This window comes from Diachasmimorpha longicaudata, chromosome 7 (genome assembly GCF_034640455.1).
Source record: "Diachasmimorpha longicaudata isolate KC_UGA_2023 chromosome 7, iyDiaLong2, whole genome shotgun sequence".
Classification (NCBI taxonomy): Eukaryota; Metazoa; Arthropoda; class Insecta; order Hymenoptera; family Braconidae; genus Diachasmimorpha; species Diachasmimorpha longicaudata.
Window position 1 is genome coordinate 2838898 of NC_087231.1, and position 26416 is coordinate 2865313.

At 37.0% G+C, this 26416-nt stretch overlaps 1 protein-coding gene and 1 long non-coding RNA gene across 3 annotated transcripts in view; one reads left to right on the forward strand and one right to left on the reverse strand.

Moving 5' to 3' along the window:
- LOC135164613 (uncharacterized) overlaps positions 1 to 26416 on the reverse strand; it is a 142659-nt gene that overhangs the window by 13015 nt on the left and 103228 nt on the right. The window lies entirely within an intron of this gene.
- Wake (wide awake) overlaps positions 1592 to 26416 on the forward strand; it is a 49040-nt gene continuing 24215 nt past the window's right edge. Inside the window, exons 1-6 of one of the 2 annotated variants that reach the window (XM_064125475.1) lie at positions 1592 to 2200; positions 2642 to 2767; positions 4505 to 4713; positions 4829 to 4936; positions 7597 to 7807; positions 13271 to 13620. In XM_064125475.1, the coding sequence (XP_063981545.1) occupies positions 2655 to 2767; positions 4505 to 4713; positions 4829 to 4936; positions 7597 to 7807; positions 13271 to 13620 (991 nt within the window). In that variant the 5' untranslated portion in view covers positions 1592 to 2200; positions 2642 to 2654. The remainder of the gene's footprint in view (positions 2201 to 2641; positions 2768 to 4504; positions 4714 to 4828; positions 4937 to 7596; positions 7808 to 13270; positions 13621 to 26416) is intronic. The other variant, XM_064125477.1, reaches the window with a different exon arrangement.

Consider the following 26416-nt stretch of genomic DNA (forward strand, 5'->3'; position numbering starts at 1 on the left):
AAATTTTCTGTACAGTTGATCATTTGTACAGTTGAGAAAGTACAAACGGAGCCCCCCCTCACATCCCATCATTGCATGTGGCGCCCTCCCTCTTCTGGGGTGAGGTACTACGGTATAACTGGTATCAGTCAACCACCCAGAACTGAGGGGGGGGGGCTCCGTTTGTACTTTTTCAATTGTACAAATGATGAACAGTAGAAAGAATTTTCAAACGTTGAGAGCCCCGGTGTGCAGGGATCCAACTGTCGAGACAAAAAGGTAAGCTGTACATGGGCGCTGGGTCCACATGTACAGCCACATTTTTGTCTCGACAGTTGGATCCCTGCACACCGGGGCTCTCAACGTTTGAAAATTCTCTCTACTGTTCATCATTTGTACAATTGAAAAAGTACAAACGGAGCCCCCCCGAACTGAGCCTCTACTCCAATCAATCCTCTTTGGTGTTTGTCAACAAGAGACTGGTATAGTATGATATAGAAAGGTATTGTACAGCCGCAAACAACAACTCTCCCGGACGTGTTAATTATTTGTAAATAGAAAACGACCCATAAATCTTAAAATCTTTCAATGTAGTTCTGACTCTCCAAAACAAAAGCTCTTTGTAAAGTGTTTCTTATTGAGTTTTAAGTGAAATTTGATTTTTGCATTAAACCGTTTGTTCCATAAACGTTTTCCAGAGACAGTTTATTTTTCTTCGAGGGAAACTCAAGTATTTTCTATCTCCTTCTAAGAACCACAAGTGAGGCCCCTTTCTTCGAGTCACGTAGCATGGGGGTGGGGGTTGGGTCAGTTGAAGCTATCACGGGACTGTAAGACCAACTCCATCACCAAGCTCAAGGCCACTATCCTCGACACTTGGACGAGTTTTTAAAATAAGACAAAAGTCAGATTCATCCTTTACGTGGACACAACTAGTTCGGGACAATTTAAACGTCTTCTAAAATCTTAAGTTGTTATTGTAATTAATAAAGTAAGTTCAGAGTGAATGATAAACCACAAAAGTGGATTAATATAAAATTGGAGTTTGTGTTGATTTATTTCAATTGAAATTTCCCGGACTTGTGAAGTAGAGTAGTTCAGCACTCCACGAGCAGCGGACACGCCACCTGGAATACCCGACCATCAGATGTGAACGCAATAACTGCTCTCTCCCCCGTTGGACACAAAGAAACCATTTTTACCCCAATTTTTCACCTCTTCCCTCTGAATATCTTCCCTAACACATTGTTAATAAAAATACCTAGAATGATTCTTTCGGAAGATGAACAACATAATGAACCACAATAATCAAAGTAAAAATACTCATTATCTAGTCATCAGATAAAAACGAACCTTGTCATTTGTCGATTCGTTGAGTTTTACATGAAAATGTCAAAGATCAATGTGGCCCATGATTCCCCGCACCCTTCTTGAGATATACGTGCGAATGAAGGAAGTCGGTTAGGGGTGAAAAAGGGGATTCGTCGGAAGGGAGGGGGAGGAGGATGTAAAGGAAAGAAGTACATTTTGTGATCTGCGTCGAATGCGCGCGATCGCGTGGATGAGGGGGGTTCACCCCTCATTCTACCCTTCTCCCCTCCCTCTCCACCCAACCCCAACTACCCCTCAGGTTTCGCCCATCCAAGGCAGGGCGTCGGTCCTCGGGTTTGCTGGTTACTACACCCCTCAGTCGCCAAAACGGCGGCCGTACTGTCGTCCCGACGACGCCACCCGCCAATCTCTCCTGGCCGTCAGTAACCGCAATCAGTCCGTTGACGGACGTCGGAACGTTAACGCTGTGCGAAAAAAAAAATCCAAACAGAAACTTAAATTTAACAATTCATTACTAATTAAACTCCAGTTGTTTTCATTCTGGAAACATTTATCCAACTTTTAGTCACGTTTTTTTTTTTTCTATCTATTTCCGATTCTATTCTCTGTCTGTCTTTTTTCTTATTTTATCGTGTCACTTGCAACGTTCCTGTGACACATTTCAAATTCACTGGCTCAATTACAAATTTAATTGAAATCGATCGCGACGGACGTGAGGATAATTTAATACACTTTCTCGGGTGATTGTTATACATCTGCGTATTTATGTGTGATTTATTGTACTTTATTGTTGTTGGAAAAATCCACATACTCCGGATGGCCACTTTAATGGGCATTTATAGCATATGTAATTTATCGATGCAACTATTCCTGTAAAATTAACGAAAAGGTAATGATAATTTAGTCATTAGAGAGGAATTAGTGCATGTCAATGATGCGTTATTATTTTATCAGTTGGTTCACCAGTTCGATCAGTTCTGGTACTAGACAGCAATGAAAGTACAAACCGTAAATGAATCGAAAAATTGATAGTATAGATTATTATTGTCTTTGTGAATGTGGCATTGATGTGTTTGAACTGCATATTTCGGGTGATTGCCGAGGTGGGAATCGATACTACCGCGTAACATTCTCATATATGTAATGTTGCGACTTTCGTGTCAAGTACTTTTTATTTTTTCTCTTCTACTTCCATTGCCGCTCCAACTCCTCTATTCGCGTGTATAAAATACTTTTTAACACCCCAAAAAGTATTTTTTACTGCGTCTGACAGTATCGATAGACGTGAATAACCAGTGACACTCATATTATTTTTTTTTCTGGATCGAAGGACAAACGTAACAATGTCAAGTGGAGAAAAGCCCCCCCAAGGATTAACAATAGATCGTGCAGCATTTCTTCTTCTGCGAGTGAAAAGAGCGTTTAAGAAGAAAAAACAACAACGAAAGGAAAGAAGGTAAAGTTATGATTAAAATAAAAGTTACTTCGTACAACTTTCCTTATAATCATAAAAAAAAAAGTCCATCGAGAAGTTTTTTTTGCCAAGAAAATGTATTTAGCCGCCTCCCTGTTATCAGTGTTAGGGGCGTTGAGGCGCGACCCCGACATCTCTATTATGCACCTTCCCCCAAAATTCAATGAATATTCATGACGTGTAAACAGCCAACTTCGAGTGTGTATATTCGTCATAAGTAAACACAAGTGCAAAAGTATGTTGATTAATTTGATTTTACCCCCCGCCACTCTCCCCTACTCGAGTAAATCACGCCAGATTTTGTGTAATGAGTTAACAATTTACACGTTAATTTGTTAATAGTGAGTGCGCGCGAATTTATTCCGAGAATTTCCCTCCTCCTTTCCATCCCCCTCGGTGACATATCTTTGAAGATGACTTCGGTGCGCTGACGGACCCCTGAGGTGGGGGTCCCAAAAATATATAGTGATGCCAACACGCAGTGAGGGAGGGTGAGGGGTCCGCGACATGATATTACACCTGAAAAAGTCACGCCCAAAATAGCATACATTAAATTTCACATGAAAAATACCACATTTTTTAAATATCGCTCATAATAAAGATCAACAATTAAAATATGATTTGACATAATATCGCATTAGAATGTTCGGAGTCTCTGTAAACACCGGATTCGCATAGACTACGGGACATTTTTATAGCGTTCTAAATCTGGTGACGTCACTGGAAATCGTTGGATAGTGTTCTGGATTTCGTAGGAAGGGAACCAGGATTATTGTGAAGACAGTCATAATGAGTGAATAGTTAATCAACAGTTGTCAATTGACATTAAATCACTTTTTTTTTTTGTTCAAATGATATTTTGGTGTGTGATATTTTTTCGTGTGAGATTTTAAGGTGAGATATGGTGTCCTGATATTTTTTCTACTCAGAGAGAATAATTCTTGCGGAACGTGCCTGTTCCGTAATCTACGTTATAGTTTTAAATGATTCAAACGTGTGAATGTTATTTTATTCTGTTTTATTTATCCGCTGGGGAAGGCACAACCTCTCTGGTTCGTTTCCTTAGAGGAACTAAATGAAGTGACACAAGGGACGACCTGAACCTGACGACCCAAATGAACAGTGGTCCTATTTATGCACCTATTTAGATTCAAGAAAACAGAACATGCACATCATACCCCAAACTTCTCATAATTTTCACCCATAAAACTGTTTTTTTAATTCAAATGTTTCCATTTGAAATAAACACGAGAATGAAAGAAATATAAATCGTACAAAGTACAAAGATCTACTCAATCCATTCATAAATTAATTTTCAATAAACAATTTAAAATACAAACTCCAATAATATTTTTTCTGGAACATTCTGGACTTTTTCCTAAAAGTTCACTGAACAAGTGCGTAACTGTTCCGTCATTTTAACTGAATATTGTTTTGACTGGAGATTATGGCACGGGCACGTTATTTTTAAGAAATTTTCCTCTCCGTGTATGTAATATTTTATCGATGTGCTATTTTCACCGTGATATTTAGTCGCGTGATATTTTGGAGTGATCCCGGTGGTGAGGGTCACGTGGAAGTAAAAAAATATGTAACAAGAAGGGGGTGGAAAGTGGGTGGTTTGTGCGGAGAAAGTTAAATAAGTCGCGTTCACTTGCTACTCGGAGAGTTAAAGGTGACCGGGAGGGGAATGAAAATTAATGGATTTTTGTTTGATAGTACAACGAGTGGTGAATGTAAATCGGATATTAAGTCATCATCCCGCGCAACCAGTGGTACTAACGGTGGGGGTTGTTGCCGTCCAGCTCCACTATTACGATCCAGCACTCTACCGGCAATAGTAACACCTGGTCTTAGTATTCTACAGAAGCAAATCGATGCCCGATACGCCGCTGCTTGTGGTACTGGTGCATCCGGACCTGGCAGAGGTATTCAATACATTGATAATGATATTATCTTTGAGTTTAAGTTAATTTCACTGGGTGCGGTTGAATCGATTGCAGGATTTTTTTTTTCATTCTTTTATTGAATTTTCATTTGTAGGAAGTTTTAATGCCGCTGGATTCAATGAGCAAATGGAGAGAATTGAGTCGGGGAGTAAAAGCAACAAATTGTTGACACCGAGAATTTTCTTCACCGATGATACACTTGGTGAGTTTTCATAGAATCAAGTTTATGGGAATAGTTTTAAAAATTCGAGGGCTTCTGTAGGCCATAGTATACAAACTAAATCAAATATGCAATCAATATCAATGATAGATCCATTTTTTATACTAATTATTGGATTATGGATAGGGATTGTCTCAATAATATAAAAACGATTTAACTATCAACTTTAATTCTTTATTATCGCATGCAGAAGGTATATCTTTCTGGTATGATGTCTCCAGACAGATCAACTGACTCTTAGTGACCAAAGATTTCACACTCTAGACCCATTTGACAAAAGGCCCTCGTTCATTCATTTCTTTCTGTTTCTTCTCTGGTTCTATTTAGTAAAAATATTCTAAACATTTCGGTGCTGTTTGGAAAAAAACTATAAAAACTATAACATATTGAGATGGATTGAAAACAGCTATAGACAGATGATTCATTTTTGTCCACACATATCAAGCACTCTCAATACTAATTTTCAAGGTTTGTAAATATTGCAAATATTGATTGTTATTTTTCCGTTAAATAAAGCACTTGACTGAACAAAAAAAAAATAGAGTACCAGACTGGTGCGGGTCATGGGTTCGATAGCCGACGGCTTCGAAAATTTTCTGGCATCTCCAATTTCCCGGTTTCACTGTCAAGCGAGTCTCGTGAAAGAGACAACCATACCTGGCCAAGGATTTTCTCCTCAGGGAGAAGTTTTTTCTTCGTCCGTGGCGAATACAGTAGACTGGGGGAGGGGGTGAATAACTCGTTAAAACTCAGTTAATTTACTTTCGATGCTATAAAAAATGCTATCGTCAATGCAGGTGCTAATAAAACTGCTAAGACATGAAATTTACCAATTAATTTAATAGATTTTAGGAAAGTTTCATTTGCATTTTAATCATTCCAATAATTTTTTGAATCAACGCGTAATGAACATAACCTTCCAGGTAGAAAAATTTAATAACAAATTGTAACTTATTGCGAAACTTTTTCGTTACTATATTTACTCGTCAGATCAACAACTTTTAGGCGAAAAATTTGGTGAATTCTATGGGGTTATTTTAATTTTTTCGGCTAATTTCGCTGTTAAAAATTCACTACTTGACTACTTGTTAAGTATCACTGATTAGAGATTGATTGATTTGGTCATCAATCAGTAAATGAATGGCTTTAACTAGTTAAAATTTTCCAAATCCTTTTTTCCAGGAAATGGCTCATTGTATTGCAAATTTCATTGCTCAAGGAAAATTAATGTTTGCTTTCACGAAGGTGTTCTTTTATCGAATGAATAGTAAAATTTTCTGCATAAAGAGAATTTTTTATTACACTATAACTTCGCTCCACTATTACCTTTTGTGTAGTAAAATTTTCTAGATTTTCTAGGAATTTTTATTTAACTTGTCTCTTCATGTTTTATTCAGAGATCGTCCGGTTAAAATTCACGAGATTTTATTACATACAATATTCTCACCGGAGAATTCATAATTTATTGAGAAAATCAACAAAAACGGAAAGTTTTGCATGGATCATTCCATGAGAATGAATAAATTCAATTATTAAGTTCTGAGTGCTTGGTATTATTGTTGATTAAATAGTGAATCATTATGAAAGGTTTAATTAAAAATTCATGTAAATTTTGGGATTTAGGGATATTCATAAAAAACAAATAGTTGCGATGTGGGGAACAAAATAAATTAGAACCCACTGTGAATAATTAGGATACTGAACTTTAATATAACACTTGAACTCACTCTACTTAGAAAGGGTAATAAATTTCGCACCCTCTGGAACTGTACAGAGAAATCTTGTCTTGACCATGTCTAGTCACCAGATATGTTTCGGAAAAAACTTTTGAAAAGGCTCAGTAATAAAAACTCCCTAAGAAAAGGCCCTCACGACAATTTAGTCGTCAAACCTTTTCCTTAATCCGAACATATAAAAACTCTGGAACGAGTTGGAAATGGGTTATAAGAAATAATAATTCCAGCAAATAAATAAATAAAATTAATAAATAATAATTAAATGGTAAATAGTAATTGGAAATGGGTTATAAGAAATAATAATTCAATAAGTAATTTAAACTATTTTATTCTTCATGATTCAAGTCAAATAATTATGCTCGGAGACACGTCCACTCTGTACCGATTCCTTAGACGAACTAACTAGGTCTACAAAGGGAAACAACACCCTGGACCTTCCAGTCACATGTTCTCAAAGAGTCCTATTCATTCCACTTTGTCTACATACTAAAAATCAAGCCTAAATATCATACCTCACACTTCTCAGAATTCAAACCCATAAAATAAAATAAGATTGACTTTTGTTCTTTATTTATTTTATGAAAAATCCAACATTTGTCTCCGGGGAAAACAAAAATTCAACACTAATCAATAGTCAAAAATCACTTTACTCGATTTACCCCTTCTCTATGAATTGATTGGTAAAAAAAATATTTTACGCCTTGTGGTGTAACTGATGGGCATTGAAACTTGAGAATCATTGAGCATAAGTGGTGGAAAACTAGGGGAATGTTCTAAGCACTTGGCTGTCTTGTATAAAAAATTTTTAGTGTGTGAAAATTTTGATTTCTTCTCTACACTGTAATGGAATTTAATTAATGAATTTTGGTTCTGTTTGCTTGAATCTTCACGTTACGGTACATCAAGCTGGAGAGAGGAGAGTTTCGGAAAGTGTAATAGAACCTCGTCAAAAGGCATCGAGGAGTGCGGAGCATCCTACCAGTCGAACTAGTGGAAGATTGAGCAGCAGTAGTGTTTTGAGCACATCCCAGCCACTGACAAGACTAGCAAGATTGTTAAATCAACGTCCAAGTTATACGCCAAGTGATGATATTACCCGTAGACTTTCATGGGAAAGGTAAATTTCATTTACATTGCTACTGTCAACTACAACATTTCCTAAATAACAACTTGCTATACATATATTCACGTGTAGATGTTGTGTAAATTCCGGAGCATTGGAGATTTTCTCCAGAAAGAAATGCTAATATGTTATGTATGATTGATAGAGATATAGAAACCCGGTCATTGTGCCCAAATCGCTCGGCTAATCGTCGGGGCCCAAATCGATTGGCCGATTATCGGGCCCCCGATGAAAATGATGTGTCGTGGAGCTTTCGGATTCCCATTAAAGTTCATTCATCGGCTCAGGATAGTTTCACCGATCACTGGGGGCCCGATTAAGGCCGTTTTATGGCCGAACAGTGATAGTTGGAAAAATATAAATTGAGAAAAAAAGCATATCAATTTTGTTTTTCATTATTTTTGTACTTGTTCGTTTGGCCATCTTTTATATTGAATATTTGACGAACCTCTAAGTCAATTCATAGGAGAAAATATATAGAGATTGTACATACGCCATTTATGTATTATGGAATTGATATAAAACCCTACACAAACTGAGAACGATACAAAGAGGGGAAAAACACAAGAATATTATTTATATAGGCAATTTTAATGTGGGAAATCAACAATTTCGCGATAACCGAGTGATGAGGATATTAAGTTTCGTAATCGCAAGGTCGTGCCTTCGAATCTGGTTGGGTGCGACAAAATGTTAAGTTTTCAAAATTATGTTTTGAGAGTTGAGAGTGATAGAGGTGAATCAATCAATGATGGGATTGATAAAAAAAGGGATATCCTTTTTTCATTAATTTCAACATTAATTTTCCGGAAATCGACAGTTAATGATCTGTTACATATATGTCACTATCAGTATATTGCTGGGTGTCATGGGTAATAAATTATCAAGGAGTGATTGATGAGCCGTTTAATATTGTTCAATTATCTCATAATTAAATTAATTTTATAGATTTTGTTTCATTTATTGAATTAAATAAACAATGATTGGGCGATCATCGGCACTAATATATAGTAAATAGTTTTATTGGTGGATAGTATTTGAATAAATTTGTTAACTACTTGTCTTTTGTATATTATAGTCCTTGAAGAGTATTAAGTTAATTAACAAAATAGTTATGGTTTTAGTTTTTTGCGGTTTTAGTGGCCAAAAATGTCATTTTAGGCAATTTGCATCTTGAGGGCAATGAGCTTCAATATCTAGCGGTACTTCTTTTATATCTTCCTTTGTAGCGGTAATGATAAAGGGAAGGGGGGGGGGGGTGTTCAGGCAATCGCATGTTTTTAATTGATCATCTGGTCAATTAAAAACCCGGGAGGACGGTTTTCCATTTGCGATTCACTTGATATCCTCTGTTCCTGTTGAGGTGGTTAGAGTTTTAATAGATCCCCAAACCCTCTCGGTATTTCCTTTCAAGATACCCTTGCGATATGACCGACATTCTGGCTTGATTTCGTACTGAATGGTATGTCCAGTGTCCATCCAGGGCAAACTGTTCTAAGTGACTGTATTTGGAGCACCGCAGGTGTTCCTTGATCCGTGTACTGGTCTTCCTCCCGGTTTCTCCAATGTTCACTTTTCAGCATGAGCAGGGGATCTCGTACACTGCTGATGTGCTCAGAGGAGGTCTTGGATCCTTTGTACTTAGCAGCATCTGGTCGATCTTCTTCGAAGGCTGGAAGATCGTTTGAATATTAAGTTTGACAAGTACTCTGCTTATGCATTCTGTTGTGCCTCTTAGGTAGGGGAGGAAAGCCACTTTCGGTCTTCCTTGGTTATCTTGAGGATTGGTCTTTTCTTCGGGAGCTAAGAACTTGTAGCGTAAAACAACTGATATATAAATGAATAATATATGTATGGATAAGCTCCGATGTTCTCGGGCCTTCGTCGTCTGACGAACTGAATAGATCTCCATCACGTCAACGCGGGTATTCCTGATGAAAAAAGCTGCATTCGTAATTTGTTTAGACGAAATTCTCTCTCTCTTGTTAACCCAGGAAAATTATCCCCCAGATATATGATGAACACCACCCTAACAGAAGATGAGAAATGGCCGACAGTGGGCCGACATTGGGCCAATGTTGGCCGACTGTCAGCCAACATTCCTCATCTCCTGTTAGGGAGTGCTGTTCCACGACGCGAGGTGACATTTCAATAATCGGCAGATGATTGGGCGATCGTCGGTGCCGGTTATCAGCCAACGCTATGCCGACATTGGCCCAATAATTGGCCTTTTTTTTACCCTGCAGGAGATAGAGGGGATATTTTTATTTTGTCATCGTGTGCTGTCAATGTTATTGTCTCATCGCGAATCAGGGTGAAGTGAAAAAGTTTTCAACTCACTTGGATCCATTTTCTGTCTGAAAACTTTCGAAGAGTGCAATCAATCTTTTTTAACGTCACATTGAGTTCAGTGTATCATCTTCTTTCGAGGTATATTGTCAGTGTTTGAGTTCGTGTTCCAATGTGTTGTTTGGAAGACTCATTATTCATGTGATTTATGGTGGTTCGTTCGGATCAGTAATCAGAGAGATTGTTTCTTGTTTATTGCTGTCAGTGACCCGGTTATAGAACCCCGTTATGAAGTCACCACACAGTCGAAAATCCCTGTCTGTGACCCTATATATTTAGTGGGATTAACGATCTTATGGGAAAACTATGAGCCGTATAATTTCTGTGAAGCCAAAAATATCCGCTCAGCAATATTTATAAGTTATTGAACATGATATACTCACATTGCTGCAGTTTATTGGAATATGAGTGAAGTTGAGTAAATAAAAAATCCTTTGATGCAGCGAAATACTTTATAAAATATAATTTTTTAACACGAGGACGAAGGCCCGTCTTTACTAGTCGGCCGTTTCCGGAGACTAAAGACTATGACACAAGGGAAAACTTGCTCAAGGACAGAACAACGCAAACACAGTTCTATGGCGGAAAAGGGACGCAGTCCTTTGTAGAAAATTCAGTATATATTTTACATTAAAAAACACTCTCGAGTGTGAAGTACAACCGATTGTAGTAAATATTTTACAAGTGTGTGGGAGTATTGAAACAACGTCATTTAAATAATTATTTATTTTCGGAATAATGCTCGTATATTGTAGAGTTGATTAACAAAATAATAGTTAAGTTGTAGGCAAACAGAATTCTATTAATTTTAATAAATAATCAATGGAGGCTGCCAGTTATGCTCTCGGTCGTGTTGCTAGGCGAACTGCCTCCATCTCCATCCCGTCATGGAGATCGACAACGCTGCATTCATCTTTGTTTAGACAAAAAATCTGGGCCTGCGACGCCAAAGGTATCCTGACGCTTGTTTATGAGATAGCTAGGGTGGCGTCTTTGTTTCAACTCTAAGAAAAGACCTCTCATGACAACCCGGAAAAATTTTCCCCCACATAACTAAAGGTCTATTAGGAAAATGTGCTCAGCTTCACAGGTCAACGCCCGAATGCCCAATTGTCCTCTGACCCTCACTGTCCTTGAGGGGTAGTTGGTTGGAGGCCCGTCGCTAGGGGGTGTCAAGTACTCGTCCTTTCCCGTTATCTCTCGGTAACCTCTCATCAACGGAAAAACGAAAAATTATTCCGGTTCATCCCCTAAAATTATTCTGTGACATATATGTGACATATTACCTTTTTCGCCGTAAATATGTTTCATATAGGGGACGGTTTTGGTCTAGTGGTCAGTGCGCTGGTCCCGTGAATAGTCTCATGACCGAGTCACCCAGAGGGAATTGGGCTGGGGTAGGTGTTCTGTACGCCTTAGTCTAGCGTATGAAAAAAAAACTGATAGAAAATCCAAGAGAGGAGAGAATAGAAACTTAATTTTTTAAAATTAAAAGTTCAAATCAGAAATATATAATATATTATATATTATGTAATCTATTATAATGTGACGAAAAATTTTTTCGGAACTAATCCATATATTATTCATTTATATACCTGTTGTTCTTACCAGATAATTATTTTGTTAAACATCTTACTACTTTCCACGGATAATTATATTCATCAAAAGTCAAATGGTTTACGAATTTATTCAAATACTACCCACCAATAAAACTATTTACTGCAATAATATATAATATATAGTATAGCATATAATATATATGTGTGAATAATTAATATATATTTTCCATATACACATTTTTTCATGAGAATCTGTCGTAATTTTTGTCGAATACAATTTTTTCTTTTTCGTATCCCATTGAACCATTAACTCACTTCAATTGGCACCAAAAAACTTATAATGTCCTTGATGTCGTAATATAAAATGGTGGAATGTGAATGGATTTTAAATATCAACTTGAAAACCTCTATCGTGTGGGTAAATACTTCAAACGTTTCACTGGTTCCTTTTTCCTCTTGCCCTTATTTTTTTCCAATACCTGTAATCTGGTAGCTCAAGCATTATCATTTCGAAAGAGAATCCCATAAGGAGTCTTATATAAAAGCAAATCTGACAATTCAATTTCACCAACGTTCCTTGCCATAGATTTTTTCAAAACTATCACGAAAATCCATTCTCTATATTCTCCTATCGTCTAAAAGAATCTAATTTTCATCGAGGATCGAAAAAAACAGCTCGACGAAGAAACTATGAGAATCTTTCATTCCGATGTATGGTATTATGTATATGTCTAGCTACCACCGACGGAAGATATAATCAGATCCTCCCATTTACCCTACCCTCGCAAGCATTTCCAGTGAAATTCATTACGAATTCATTGGGTTTTGTCCTCGTGGAGTGAGAGTCCCCCCAAATTGTATTTTTACTTTCATTTGAAGGGTCAAAGATTTCCCAGTATTTCAACAATGTATTTATCACTTATGACATGATTTTCTGATGAGATAATTTTACACACCCAAAAGTACTCATTAATTCAGGGTATTTACATACCATTAATATGAAAGTGGATCAATCAATATTTCTGGACATATTCTTGAGCCAGCACTCCTGAGATTAATTAAAGTTCGTTTTTCCAATCAAAGTTAAAACCTGGAGGAAAATAAAATTAATTTTCACCTTCTCTCGAACCAATTTCAATCTGGATTAACTTTGATTATACCGTTGAAAAGTTGAATGACTATTCAAAGCGGAACAATTGAAATACTCTGTTTCATTCAACTTCTTCATGTTCTCAATCAGAATATTTTGAACCTAAAAACTTAATTTTCTCATTCCTCCAGAATAGTTCGAGTGGCCGTCATTTACTCTTCATTGATATTTTCTTTTAATATATCTACTGACTTTTGATTTATAGTTCGTTTCAATGACAAATTTATCATTTGAACAATTTTTTTTCTCTACTTTTTTTGAGTATTGACAGTCGTCGGGTGTCCGTTCCTTTTTAGTTATAAATAATTTGTTTGAAAATGTATATCATGTACATTATATGTTAAATATTACTATTATTACCGAAGAAAATAATGAAAAAATTATGGAAATTCAATGCAGAAAGGGCGATGACAGTGGAAATCCCATCGAGGATTTTCCCTCCCCCCATTTCACGGTACCAAGGAGCACTTCGATCGACAGTTTGGCGTGCGCCAACTGGAATTACTTATCAACTGGCCCAATGTCAAGTGCACTTGGTGGAAACGGATTATTATGTGATATACGCAGAGACAGCGGATATGACTTCATGTGCGAGCCATTTTCACCGCAACCGTACAGAAAAATGGCCAGTCCCTGTCCAAGTCCAACACCAAGCCAAACAACAACACCACTCCTCCGGGTACGTGGTGAACGCCACAGTATCTCCACCAATATTGGAAGAAGAATTAAGGGTCAACGGGCGGTTATTGGTGAGTAAGAAAAAATCATTCAGTGGATTAGTTGATGAGGAAAAATGTTCGGAGGCAGAGTTTGTGGCTACAAGGATTTTCTGAACAATCGTCAAAAAACAAACCAAATGTCAATTATTGTTCCGTTATCTCTAGTCGAGTTAAAATCTTCTGAATTGATTTGACAGATGGTATCACCGGGAGAATTTTGGCGTTAATCAAATTCAGTTTAGTCGCATGGTTTTTTTAGATAATTTTTAGTCTTCACTTCAGATTTAGCTTTTTAGGTGACACGACCAAACGCGCGCTGAATTGTAAAAAAAATCATAATTCAATAAGTTCTGAATTCAAATTAACCGCCTTAGACAACCTCATACCTTATATCGAGGGTCTCGATGTTTGTCCTTTTCGTTATAGGATTTTTTAGAGGGTTGCTATCGGCAAAAAACTATAGAACTGGTCGAGCTGATATTTACTGCAAATTTGATCATAAATAAGGCCAATTATTTCACAAAATTTCGTCTTCTCGGCTTCAACTTTACTCCTTTTTTGTTAAAATCTAAAAAAAACGGAAAATTCATACATATTTTTTAAAAACATCAGATTTTTCAGTTTCATAATATTTTATATAAATTCCAAGTGAAATTAGAAGATCGTAAAAATGATCGATTACATAACTTCTATGCAGAAGTTAAACGAATGAATATTCAAATTAATTTCGTGGTTCAGATAGCAATTAACAATATATCACCAAATAATGAAGTTAAATTACACCATAATTAGTCCGTACTTTACATCATTTCATCGTCCCATAATTTCATAAATCATTTGTGATTCAGGAGAGGAATAGTGGAAAAACTAAAGAATAGTGTACACTAAATAGTCGGTCACATAACTGATGACTGATATTGCTAACTGATAGTGCTCCACAAGAGGGGACGTTCACATGCAATTGACTAACGGAGTTTGGATTGTTACCATTGAATGATCATTAGCGCACTGTTACTCATCAACTCTCCATGTTTGCCATTGGATTAATTTAGGGGTAAACACGGGACGATGATATTGCCATATTGATGCTTATCAAAACCTCAAACGTCATCAAGAGACCCTGAACAATGTATTTTCTGTCTTTTGTTAGAAGTCTGTAACGAAAACGAATGAGCTTCCCCTAGTTGAACTTGATGATGATTTATTGGAAGGGAGGATAGACTTCTGAGTAGTTAATGATCCCAGGGGTGGGGGATCGATAATTTCATGATACTCTCATTGGAGACACTTGCATCCCCAGCAACGTGCATAGTAATGGCGATTGAAGCAAAATAGGCCTCAGGCCCAAACTGAAAATTTCAAATGAATTATTAGGAAGCGGAGTCCACTTAGCACACGATTGATTGCCTAGAAAATATCGGGTCTTATTTCTGATCATTATCCATTTATGGATTATCTATTATCGATTTATTTATAACGAAAAAGTTACTGTGCATTTTGATTTTTATTTTGGATTGAGACGAAAATATTAGAAATGGGATTTTAAAATTTTAATGATGAAAAAATTAAGTCGTACAATTCATGCAATGAAATGCGGTAATAATAATAACTATTATTATTATTATTATTATTATTATTATTATTTTTGTACTTGATATTTTTAAATATGAAGACAAAGTCATTTTTATTTATAACTTGAGAAAATTTTTTGGCAATTTCAAGTTTTGGATGTACTGGGTTGAAATTAATTATTGAGAATAAATATATCACCTGCTTTGCAAATTTTTAATTGAAAATTGTAAAGATCACAGCGGTTGCAAACGATCCAATATGATCACGGTGTGGAGAGGAAACTTTACAATGGTGTTAGTGATGTGCTTGGCTTAAGTGGAAATAAGAGTAGATGCAATTATTTTTAATTGAACATTTGAAAAAGGTTTCGCGCTTTCGTGACCGTAGAACCTCTATTTGGTGAAGAATACTGATAGAAATTGGAATAAAATAATAACGTAGGAGGACTATCGATGAGTAAATTGGATTTGAAGGAGTAATCAATAAATAGAGTGGGGTAGGGCAGGGGAAAATAGACTGCAGGGCTAAACAGCCGATTTTTTTCCAGGGACAGATGTCTTTCTTTTCGGGGATATGTCGATGGTCTCCTCTTGTCTTCACTGAATAATGCACGTGGACCAAAATTTATTCAGAGTAATAGTATTATATATACAGGGTGTCCCAGAATTGCACGTCCAGACTTTAAACTTAAGTTGGGGGTGAAATTCTGGATCGAAAAGTCCTGAGCGCCTTTTTGATCAGACGCACCCTCTTCAAATTATTCAGGGTTGAAGTTGGACGAATCAGGGGCGTGGAATACCCGGTCGCACGACGGTGAGGAAAACATACGAGTGTGGTGGTGTCCCCACCATACCGTACTACTCCCCTGCGGTGGCAGAAAGAGATGACAGGCGGCAGCGGGTAAGAGGAAGGGGAGGGGAATGAAAAAAATTAACACCCGCCCGCTACATAAAAATTATTTACTTCTCCTCTAATTAATGCCAAGGGATGAAACCAAGGGCATTCGATGGAGGAATAAATTCCCCATCAATTGAGGCCCATTAAATCTCTTAATCTAATCGAAAAGGAGAAAAAAACAGCGCTGGAAAAAAAAACCCGGCGATTTAATTTTCTAAAGCCCCATTGGCCCTGTATGAGATTTTCATTTTTTCTTTCAGCGAAGGAGAAGAAAAATGATCAATCGCTGATGATTTTTTTTTTTTGGGTGTTCATTTTTTTCATTTCTCTCCTCTTCCTCTTACCCACCGACGCCAGTCATCTATTTCTGCCGCCGCAGGGGAGTAGTACCGTATGGTGGGGACACCACCACACTCGAACGTTTTCCTCACCGTCGTGCGACCGGGTATTCCACACCCCTGATTCGTCCAACTTCAACCCTGAGTAAGTCGAAGAGGGTGCGTCTGATCAAAAAGTCGCTCAGGACTTTTCGATCCAGAATTTCACCCCCAACTTAAGTTGAAAGTCTGGACGTGCAATTCTGGGACACCCTGTATAGTACAAGAGTAATTTGATGAATTATTTTCGAAAAATTCGAAATTATTTCCAAACCATCTGGACGGCTCTCGATTTTTTGGGGAAAGTCCAAATGTTTTTTTAGAAGTCTTAGGACACCTGAGATTTCTATTGAATTTTTGAAAAAATCGACGGTTTTTTTATTGTTAAGTAAACAAAAGTCGATTTTCTATGTGTGAGAAATGGAATTGTACGCATCCGAAGCGTGCGAAAAAAATTGAACGGTCTGTGTTGCCCCAAGGCCCATTTTGCCCCATTAAGCCTAACGCATACAAAATCTTTCGTTCGTTGGGGGATCAGAGTCAACCAAAAAGTCACTCGTAGAATTTTTTGTCACCTACAATGCCAATTCATTTGTCCTGTCAATTTTCAAAGGAAATCCTCGTAGAATTTCGATCTTTCACGATTCTTCGTGCGAATGCTGTACTGGAGATTCCATGAAAGCGCCCCACACGAAGGGAGAAATCTAAAGAATCAAAATTACGTGACATTCCGTGAGCGAACGTGAACCGAAATACCATTCCAGGAATACCATTTAAAATCAAAGAAAATGGGTGCAAGAAACGTTTGTCGTTTTTCTTTACCTCAGGGTTTTATCTCTTTGTGAGGTAATTCGTATGCGATACCACACGCAGACAAATGTTGAATAAAAATGACGTCTTTCCCGTAATTCTGGGGCGACATCTAGTGGAGGAAAATCGTACGGAATTTTTTCGAAGCTTCGGATAATTTTTATTTGAATTCTCTGTGAAAAATTGCGGTTCTGTCACGTGAAGTTCTAACTGTAGTCTTTATAACTTTTATAATGAAGTTCAATTAAGTGCTGTAATTTTTGCTACCCAATGACAACATTACAATCTTCCCATCCCGGCCCAAAAAATCTAACTTTGCTCAGAGACAGTGTAAGATGGCCTGTAATGTAACAACACAAATTTTTTTTGAAAATTTCTGTGCGTGGTTCTGCTGTTCAGGTATTTTTTAGTTCAGAAAAAAAATGGACGGGTAGAACAATTTTTTGAAAATTGAAATTTCATCAAATAGTAGGTAAGAGTCGAGGCTAACTCTGGATTTAGATTCAGCTCAATCGGTCAAGCTTTTTTTGAGAAATCGTTATTTGTTTATAAATATATTCTTTCGAAATATCTCCACAACTAAGCAAGGTATTCAACTTTTTATGTGTTTATCTTTTTCGTTAGGATTGGATCTATTGGAATCCATCAAAAATTTGAAAGTGAACATTTTTCTGTTTTTGAAAAAAATTGTTGTTCACCCTCTCACCCGCGCAAAAATCAAACTATTAAAGTGAAATCCCAACAAGATCTTCTTTTTATCACTACGACAGATGGTATTGAAAATGAGCTTAATTGAATAATTAGTTTCAGAGGTATTTTATTTTTATCCTAAAATGATTATGTGGAATACGTCAAAATTGACTGGATCAAATCCGTTTTTTTTAATGAAAAGTTTGCTCTTGTTATTAAATATTCCTCTCCATCCCTAAGTATAAAGTCGGAAATGGATTAGAAATTTCTGAATTATTCGAACCAGAATTCTCTCAGTATTTGAATTTTTTTTTAATTTTCAATTCCGCTGAATGAAGAACGAAGGGATTAATCTGGAAGTTGTTGGTTGAACTCCCAGTGCGTCACACCCACTCCAACCCCCTACGAGTCGCACCCCAACCTCGAAGTATGAAAAGCGAGCGAGCGCGGCGATGTATGCCGTCATGTTCTTACAACTTGATTGTCATTATTTTCCTTCACATGAGAACGAAAAAATTGGCGGAAAATTTCCACAATAAACAAGTAATCAACGGATGATCAATTTTTTATAATTTCTTTTAACCTCAGGGCCTTTTCACACTAACTTACAAATTTACCAGTTATTCAATCAAAAATGCAGTCCATAAATGTAACTAATTACTCGGTATTGTGTAATCACTCAATCAAACCATCCACTGCCGAGACGGAATAGGTATGTCGACATTTCCAGTCGATTGCATGATTGGACTGTATCGTTCAGTAGTTGATTCTGAGGATTCCAAACACAAACACAAGATCATGATTTGATCTAATGGGGGCTTCACTCGATCATAGATTCTCCAATTACCTATTGTTCGGTAGAATTATTCGAATAGAAGAATTAGTATATTATTCTCCAGTATCGTTTAGAAAATAAGGACCCATTATATTCAAGTTTTTTTTTGTCACACGTGGTGCACAGACCCACAAAATGTATCCATAGGAATTTATAAACATTACAATAAGGGACTAGTCATAAAGCTGCAACCTGACTCTGGCGTAGTTAACCTTTGGAGAAATTTTATTGCTTTAAGACTCGATGGCATAGTCATATATCCACTTACACTTTAGAGAGAGACGATAGATGTAAAATATAAGAAACAGGCCTTTTTTGTTTTCACCAAACATTGTACACACACACGCTCCCTCCACTTTACAAAATTATAACTAAGATAGAGAAGTCGAAAAATAGTCAGTGCGCACTGCAACCCCGAAGCGACCGCTCCGCTTGAGACAGGGTCAATTAAAATTATAAAAAGACGAAGTGACCGATCCACTTCATTTAAGTCTTGATCCAAGCAGATTCACTGCTTGGGCATATTCCTAAAAAACATTATCGCAGCCCCACGCGGAATTACTGCAACGGGCATTTTTAAATGTTAATATACGTCCTAATATTTTCTTGAAAATAAAACAATACCAAACGAAAATAGTGTGAGGTCATTTAATTGTGCTCTCCACATATAAAACACCTATTCTCGAATCACTATTATTCCTTAATGTTTTGTATCACCGGTTTATTTAACAAAGGTATCATATACCTTAATAATAATACATACAACGGCGGTGGCGGCGGTGTAAGATATATATGTATATTATATATTACATATACATACATAAACCAGTGGTTTTCAGGTACTAAAAACTTTCCTCTTTTTTTTAATGGAGAGATTCCAATTTCGCACCGCCATTACCGGTCTTATCATAAAATGGTCGCGCTTTTCAAGATAATTTTAATCCCATTGGAAATGGCTTATTAGAAATAATAATTCTGTAAGTAATTTAAACTATTTTCTTTCTTTATTATGTAACTCAAAGGCAGGCTGTAAAATGGCCGAGAGGCTGATTGCACCTCTGGTTAGGACCGTCTAACAATAATAAAGTCAAAAGTCAATATGTAACTCAAATAATTGTGCTTGGAAGACATCCGCTCCCCAGGTAGGAAGCGCCAAGCCTTGACGATCGGCCCAGGCTTGTGACAGTCTTGATTTCCAGGCCTTGGCTCATCCAGGCTGGCCCTAGCTTGCGCCGATGGTGCTGCCAGTCTATATCCAAGACTGCTAAATATGACCCTTGGATACCAGATCTGGCCCTGTCTAGGCTCAGGATTGGTACCCAAGCTTGTGCTTACTAAGCTTGGACCAGGCTGTATCCAGGGCTGTCACCCAAGCCATGATGATGCCTAGATTTATCTGGCCTGGGCCAGTTGTTAATCCCCACCTGGGTCTGTACCGATCCCTTAGAGGAACTATCTAGATCTACAAAGGGAAACAACACCCTGGATCTTTTAGTCACATGCTCTCAAAAAATCCTATTCACTCCACTTTATCTACATACTTAAAATCAAACCTAAACACCATACGTCACACTTCTCAGAATTCCAGAGCATAAAAATGTTTTTCAATTTAAATATACGAGACATAGTCGCGCGCCACCGTGCGCGATTTGGTTAATCTTAATTGTTGTGATATTTTTTATTTAAGTCACATTTGCGGTGAGCGCACCTTATTTTAACTACTGTATGAGTAGAGCAGTTGAATTATAGGGATATAACAAGTCAATGCAATGTTGAAATTCAAAATCATTATACCAAAATGATCCTGAAGTAATCGCGTATGACTTTGAACACGTCATCATTTCGTAAACATGGATTTTTAAAAATTGCTGATATATTCACAGCTGATCTATTTCCCACTTGTAGGCAACGTGCAAAATTTTAAATGTCTTGAAGTTGTAAGACGACTTGGAAAATACAGGAGTTTCGATAAGATATAGATATTTACATTTGATGAGTAACTTGTTTCATTTCCATTTTCTAACTAAGTTTTTATTTTCTACTAATTAACTCATCCTTTGACTTGATTTACTTGATACTTGTGTACTTGTGAAATTCAAATTTTGCCGCTGTGAATGTATCTACCAATCACGAATAAGTGTTACGGAATTTCGATATGTTCGATTCGATTCGAGATTTGAGGTGTATGTCCTTTTTACAAAAGGAAACACTCAGAAGAGAATAAGATTGATTTTTGTTCTCTATTTATTTCATGAAAAATCCAGCAAATCCAATTTTCCGTTCTTTGTAGGAGACACAACATTTTAATTTTTTAATATTTATGCTCAATTCTACTAACAAACAGACCTTTTCTCGTAACAAAGTGGGTTTAAATGGAAGCTCAGGTCATTTATCAGAAAGAAGGAACTGCGATTCTCCGGAATAATGGGAAATGTTATTTATCGAAGCTATAAATAATCAATCACGTTCATAAAATTATCGTACACGATAATGGAGCAGCAGAGATATTCCATAATTCTTAAATAATTCGATATCAATCTTGAAGGGTTCATAAAATATCTTGCTCTAGTTGTTTGCAATTTCCTGAAGGAAAGCGAAATTCCGTAGCTTCGAGATATTTTATTGGGAGATTCAGAGAGAAAGAGATTCTTTACAGCGCGCGGCTGTTCTGCTTGTCCTCTGTAGTTATTACTTCTGAATGGAAGCATTACAGAGATTCAAAGTTAATTTTCCAATGTCGTGTGCCAGGCCAACGGACTAAGGAATTAACCATTTTTTAAATATAGACGTTAGTTTAATTAGCAGTACTCCCCGACAATTATTTATTCATTTCTTATTTACTGATTCTGGCCTTACAGGGACGACCCCTAATAGCAAGGGGAGCTCATAAAAAAAACACTTCAATAAATATTTATTGCGTGACACATGTTTCTGTTAGATTGCGTATTACATTGCACTCAGAATCGATTAGATAAAAAAAGTGAGTTTAGTTTATTGTTGGAGCTTTATTTAACGTGATATGAGATAGAGAAAGTAGAAGAATAAAAATTTGCTTCAATCGCAAAAATAAATTGAGATGTATAATTGTGTAATTTGAATTTCAAACACATTCTCGTTTTATTCGAAGGGTTTTTAGTACTTGAAAAATGACTACGAATACACGGAGAGAAATATTCAATAAAAATTACGTATTTTTTCGTAATTCCAGAGCGAAGTGCAGTTGTAGAAAATTTTACGGAACGATTACGGAATTTTTCCTGATTATTTTTTTCATCCCAATTTCAACCAATCAAATGGTGGCATTTCCCGTCACGTGGTACAAGTAAGAGAGTTTTACTTCGGATATTTTTCGGATATTTCCCTGTTTGTTGCTAAGCAATGAAAATATCCGATAAACAATTTGTACGCGTTTCAAACCCCAAAACTGTCATTACAAAAAATCAAATTCAAAGACTTTACCTCGACATGAGCAGATTTGGAGGAGAATCCTTGGAGATTATTGATCGGAAAATTAAAAACAATGTTCCTAATAATACAGTGAAGACAAAAGCCACAATTTGGAAACAATTCTCTGCATTTTGTGCAGACAGACAATATACGCTGGAGAAGCCACAACTACGACTGAAAAACCATATTATATGACGTGAAATGCCACACATTTAATTGTTTGAAATTGGAATGAAAAAAATAATCCAGCCAAATACCCCTCGACCTTCAAAATTAATCGGATATTTCCCTCCAGTTTCCCTGCGTAGCACCGATCGGGATAAGATTCGCAGAAAAACCCTCGCGCTTCGCGCTCGGGTTTTTTAACCTGCGAACCTTATCCCTCTCGTTGCTACGCAACGAAACTCTCGGGAAATATCCGATAATTTTGAAGGTCTTGGGGTATTACCACTGATTATTTTTCCCACCCAAATTTCAGCCAATAGAATTGCACCATTTGTTGATATTTTGTATAGCCTACCTCGAATATCAGCGATAATTTTTTGAATATTTTGGTAAACAAACGACACTTAACCAAATAAACCTCTTTTCATGTCATGGCACAATTCTCTTGGCCGAAATTTGGATAGGAAAAATAATCCCCTGAATACCACTCGAGCTTCAAAATTATAGAATATTTCCCTCTAGGTTCCCTGCATACAAATGAAGTCGTCAAGTTTTTTAGGAAAAATCACTCGTGCTTCGCACTCGTGATTTTTTAGCCTGAAAAACTTGACTCCTTCATTTGTTTGCAACGAATCTATCGGGAAATATGCGATAATTTTGAACCACTTGTGGTATTATATGTGAATATTCCGTAGTTTTTACTGAATAATTCTCTTTGTTCTGTCATGAGCTTTTGCTTACTAACGAAAACATTATTTTCGTGAAATTTTAAATTTCAAGTTGCTTATGTTATACCGAGAAGAACATGTTTTCAAAAGTATTTCGTTTAAAACAGAACAAAATTGAGTGTTAAAATTTTCCGGACTGTCCACGAGACTTCTCTTTGAGGAAATCACGTACCTCTTTAAAAACATGGAATTTTTTTAAACTACCGCCGTTTCAAAAGGTGTCATATCGGGTAATTTACTTTTGGATAGTTTAATGCGGCTGAAAGTCGGGACAAACATCTGAATCAACGGATAGTAATTCTAGTTATTAGGTTACACTAACATATCGAAATACTAGCCCAATATCATTAATATATTATTCATGTGTCATTCGTTTATTAATGTCATAGTTTATGAGAAGGATAAATTTTGCCGAGTCCATTCGGAAGCATTCTGCTAATGTAATTGGTAGAAATTAAAATAGACGAAATATATACAGGGTGTCCCAAAATCCAACCTCCAAACTGAACAGAATCGTCAAGGGAATAATTATAAATTGAAAAGTCCTCTAGAACTTCTGGATCGCAAGAACCCTTTTCAAATAATTCACTCTTGAAGTTGGGCCAATCAAGACCCCGAGATGGACGGACGTTCATCCGTGGCTGGAATACAAGAGCATTGGTGTTACCCCCACCCTACGGCTCTACTCTCCTCAGGCGGGTGAAATGAACGACTGTTTTTCGTTCGGAAAACGCGGTCACGGAAGGGAGGAAAGAAATTACCGCAGAAAAAATCACATTTCTCCCTCTCCTTCCTCTCTCGTTTACTCAAATCTTTCGACCCAAAAACGCAATCGTTTATTTTTGCCCGTCTGAGAGGAGCAGGATCATATGGTGGGGATAACACCAACACTCTTGCATATCACTCACCGATAGGCGTCCGGTCATTCCACGCTCCTGATTGGCGCAACTTCAACTTTGAATGGCCTGGAAAGTCTGCGACCGATCGAAAAGTTCCAGAGGACTTTTCGATTCAGAATTCACCGCCCAACTTTCAGCTTTAGTTTGAACGTTGGATTTTGGGACACCCTGTATAATCGATCGTACAATACAAATGGCAATTGAAAATATCCTTGCTTTCATCTTCCCAACAGTTGTTTGGCTATGGCAAGAGGGAAAATCTGGTATGATTGTATGTGAGCATAGGATTGTTTGGTAACACAAGAGATTAGAGTTGTTCTACAGGGGGCGAGTAATTCCACCTAGTTTTATGACAGTCTGGGGAAGTCCCAGGGTTTTATGATTATGGTCTAGAAAAGTTTCAGGATTTTATCATGATTGGGGTGTGTGCCCTACGATTAATACGCCAACAGTAGTTTGAAATCTCGGGAAAACTTGAGAAGATATTGAAAGGAATCCCACAGAAAATCCTAGCATTGGCGTTTGTAACTGGAATTCGATAGCGAACATCAAATTAATATTCCGTTTGTAGCTTTTTTTGCCATTTGGGTTTCCCATTTGAGACCATCAATACTGATTTATTTCGACCATTTTCCGGCGGCTCCAGATATTTCCAACTGCTCTCTGTACGTGTTTCAATATTTCGATGTAACTCCCTTTTTCATTTTTCCCTCCCCTTACACAAGATACAGCCCTCTGATCGAACGCAATACGAGCGGAAAAATACCGCAAATACCACTCGTATGGGAAAATGAATCATGGACTTTTTATAAGTTTTACAAAGCCGAATGGATGTGCCAGGTTTTACAGAAAAATTTGACGAATGCGAGGAGAAATCAGTAGTGAAGCAGTAAAACGAGATGAGTTGACTTATCTCTGGGTTGAGTTTTTAAGCAATATCTCGGAATCTAAAAAAGTTAGCAAACTTTTTGTTATAACATTTGTTGTAGCTGTTAATTTGGCCCCCAAAAAAGGTTCTAATCAAAATTTTAGTATCTCCTTTAGATTTTGAGATATTCATCAAATACTGGGCCATAGTTAGAAGTAAATTATCTCGTTTGCCACTTCTCGTATGAAATATTCAGGAAAAATGACGAATGGTCATTCGCAGGTCATTCACCAATTAAGGACTCGATCAGGAACTTTTACGTGACATTATTATAATTCACTGATGATTCAGATAAAAATTATTTAGAAATCAGAAATGGAATAGACGATAACTAAGGCCAGTTTTCATCTAAATTATCGCGTAAGTTTATTAACTAAGAAAAATGGACTGGAGGTAGTGGAAGGGGAAGTTGTGTGGTGTATAGATACTTGGTTACTTTCGGCGATCTTTCGCGTATGAAACGTGTACCTGATGGCCGATACGCTACCGCGTACCTCGATTTTATTCGGAGAGTTGTGGAAATGAAGAATGGAATAGATATTTTCATTCGGAGATTTGCTTTACTAATGGATACCGTAAAAACTACGAACGATTTTTATAGAAATTCGCGTGTTTTGTATCAAAAAAAAGGTCCGTGAGAATTGTCGGGGTTTTTCAAAATTACTTCAGCCCCAGTCAGTCAATAGAACGTAAATTAAATTTAATTAGACCACTCCACGGAAACTGAAGCATGTTAACATAAATTTCAATGACTCATTTAATTCTGTAAGTCATACTCTCAATGAGATATAATTTTTTTTTTTATTAAAAAAAACTTGATAGTTGGAAAACTCTTGACTTTTCTAAGATTTTTTTCTTAGTTTGAGATGTGGTGCACTTGATAATTTTCGATCCATGAATTTCTTGGTACCACGGTAATAAAAATTGATCGAAATTCTGCGACATTGAACCAAACGACCTGCCTTGCGACACCGCACTATAAAATTTCTATTAGAAAAGTAAAGGCGCACTACTCGGAAAACTTGTCAATGTGTTCTAGTCTTTGTGAGTTAAACCTGTCAGTGTGTTCAAAATTATCGGTGCACAATTGCAACAATTTAAATATTTACATATCTCTTCGATGTACTACTGGTCAGCAGCATCTGCTCATTTGTTCCTAGCCCATAGTTTGGAGCAATTAAATTTCGTTAAATTAGCTATTAATTTTTTCATGACCTATTGTCCTTGGAATCCGGTGACGTTTACCCCAAGAACCAAAAGTGTTCCATTAGTGGTGTTCCACGAGCGGAATCAAGGGTTCCATTATGCAATTTATATTTTTGCAATTATTTTCTCTTTGCATACCGTCTCCGGTTTTTACCATTTGTTTTCATCCCGCCGCTAGTACTATATCCGCCGGAGGACGAGGAAAAATCTCACCCTGAGAGAATTAGCTGCACCTGTACAGTCGTCCCTTTGACGAGACCATCACTCGGTAG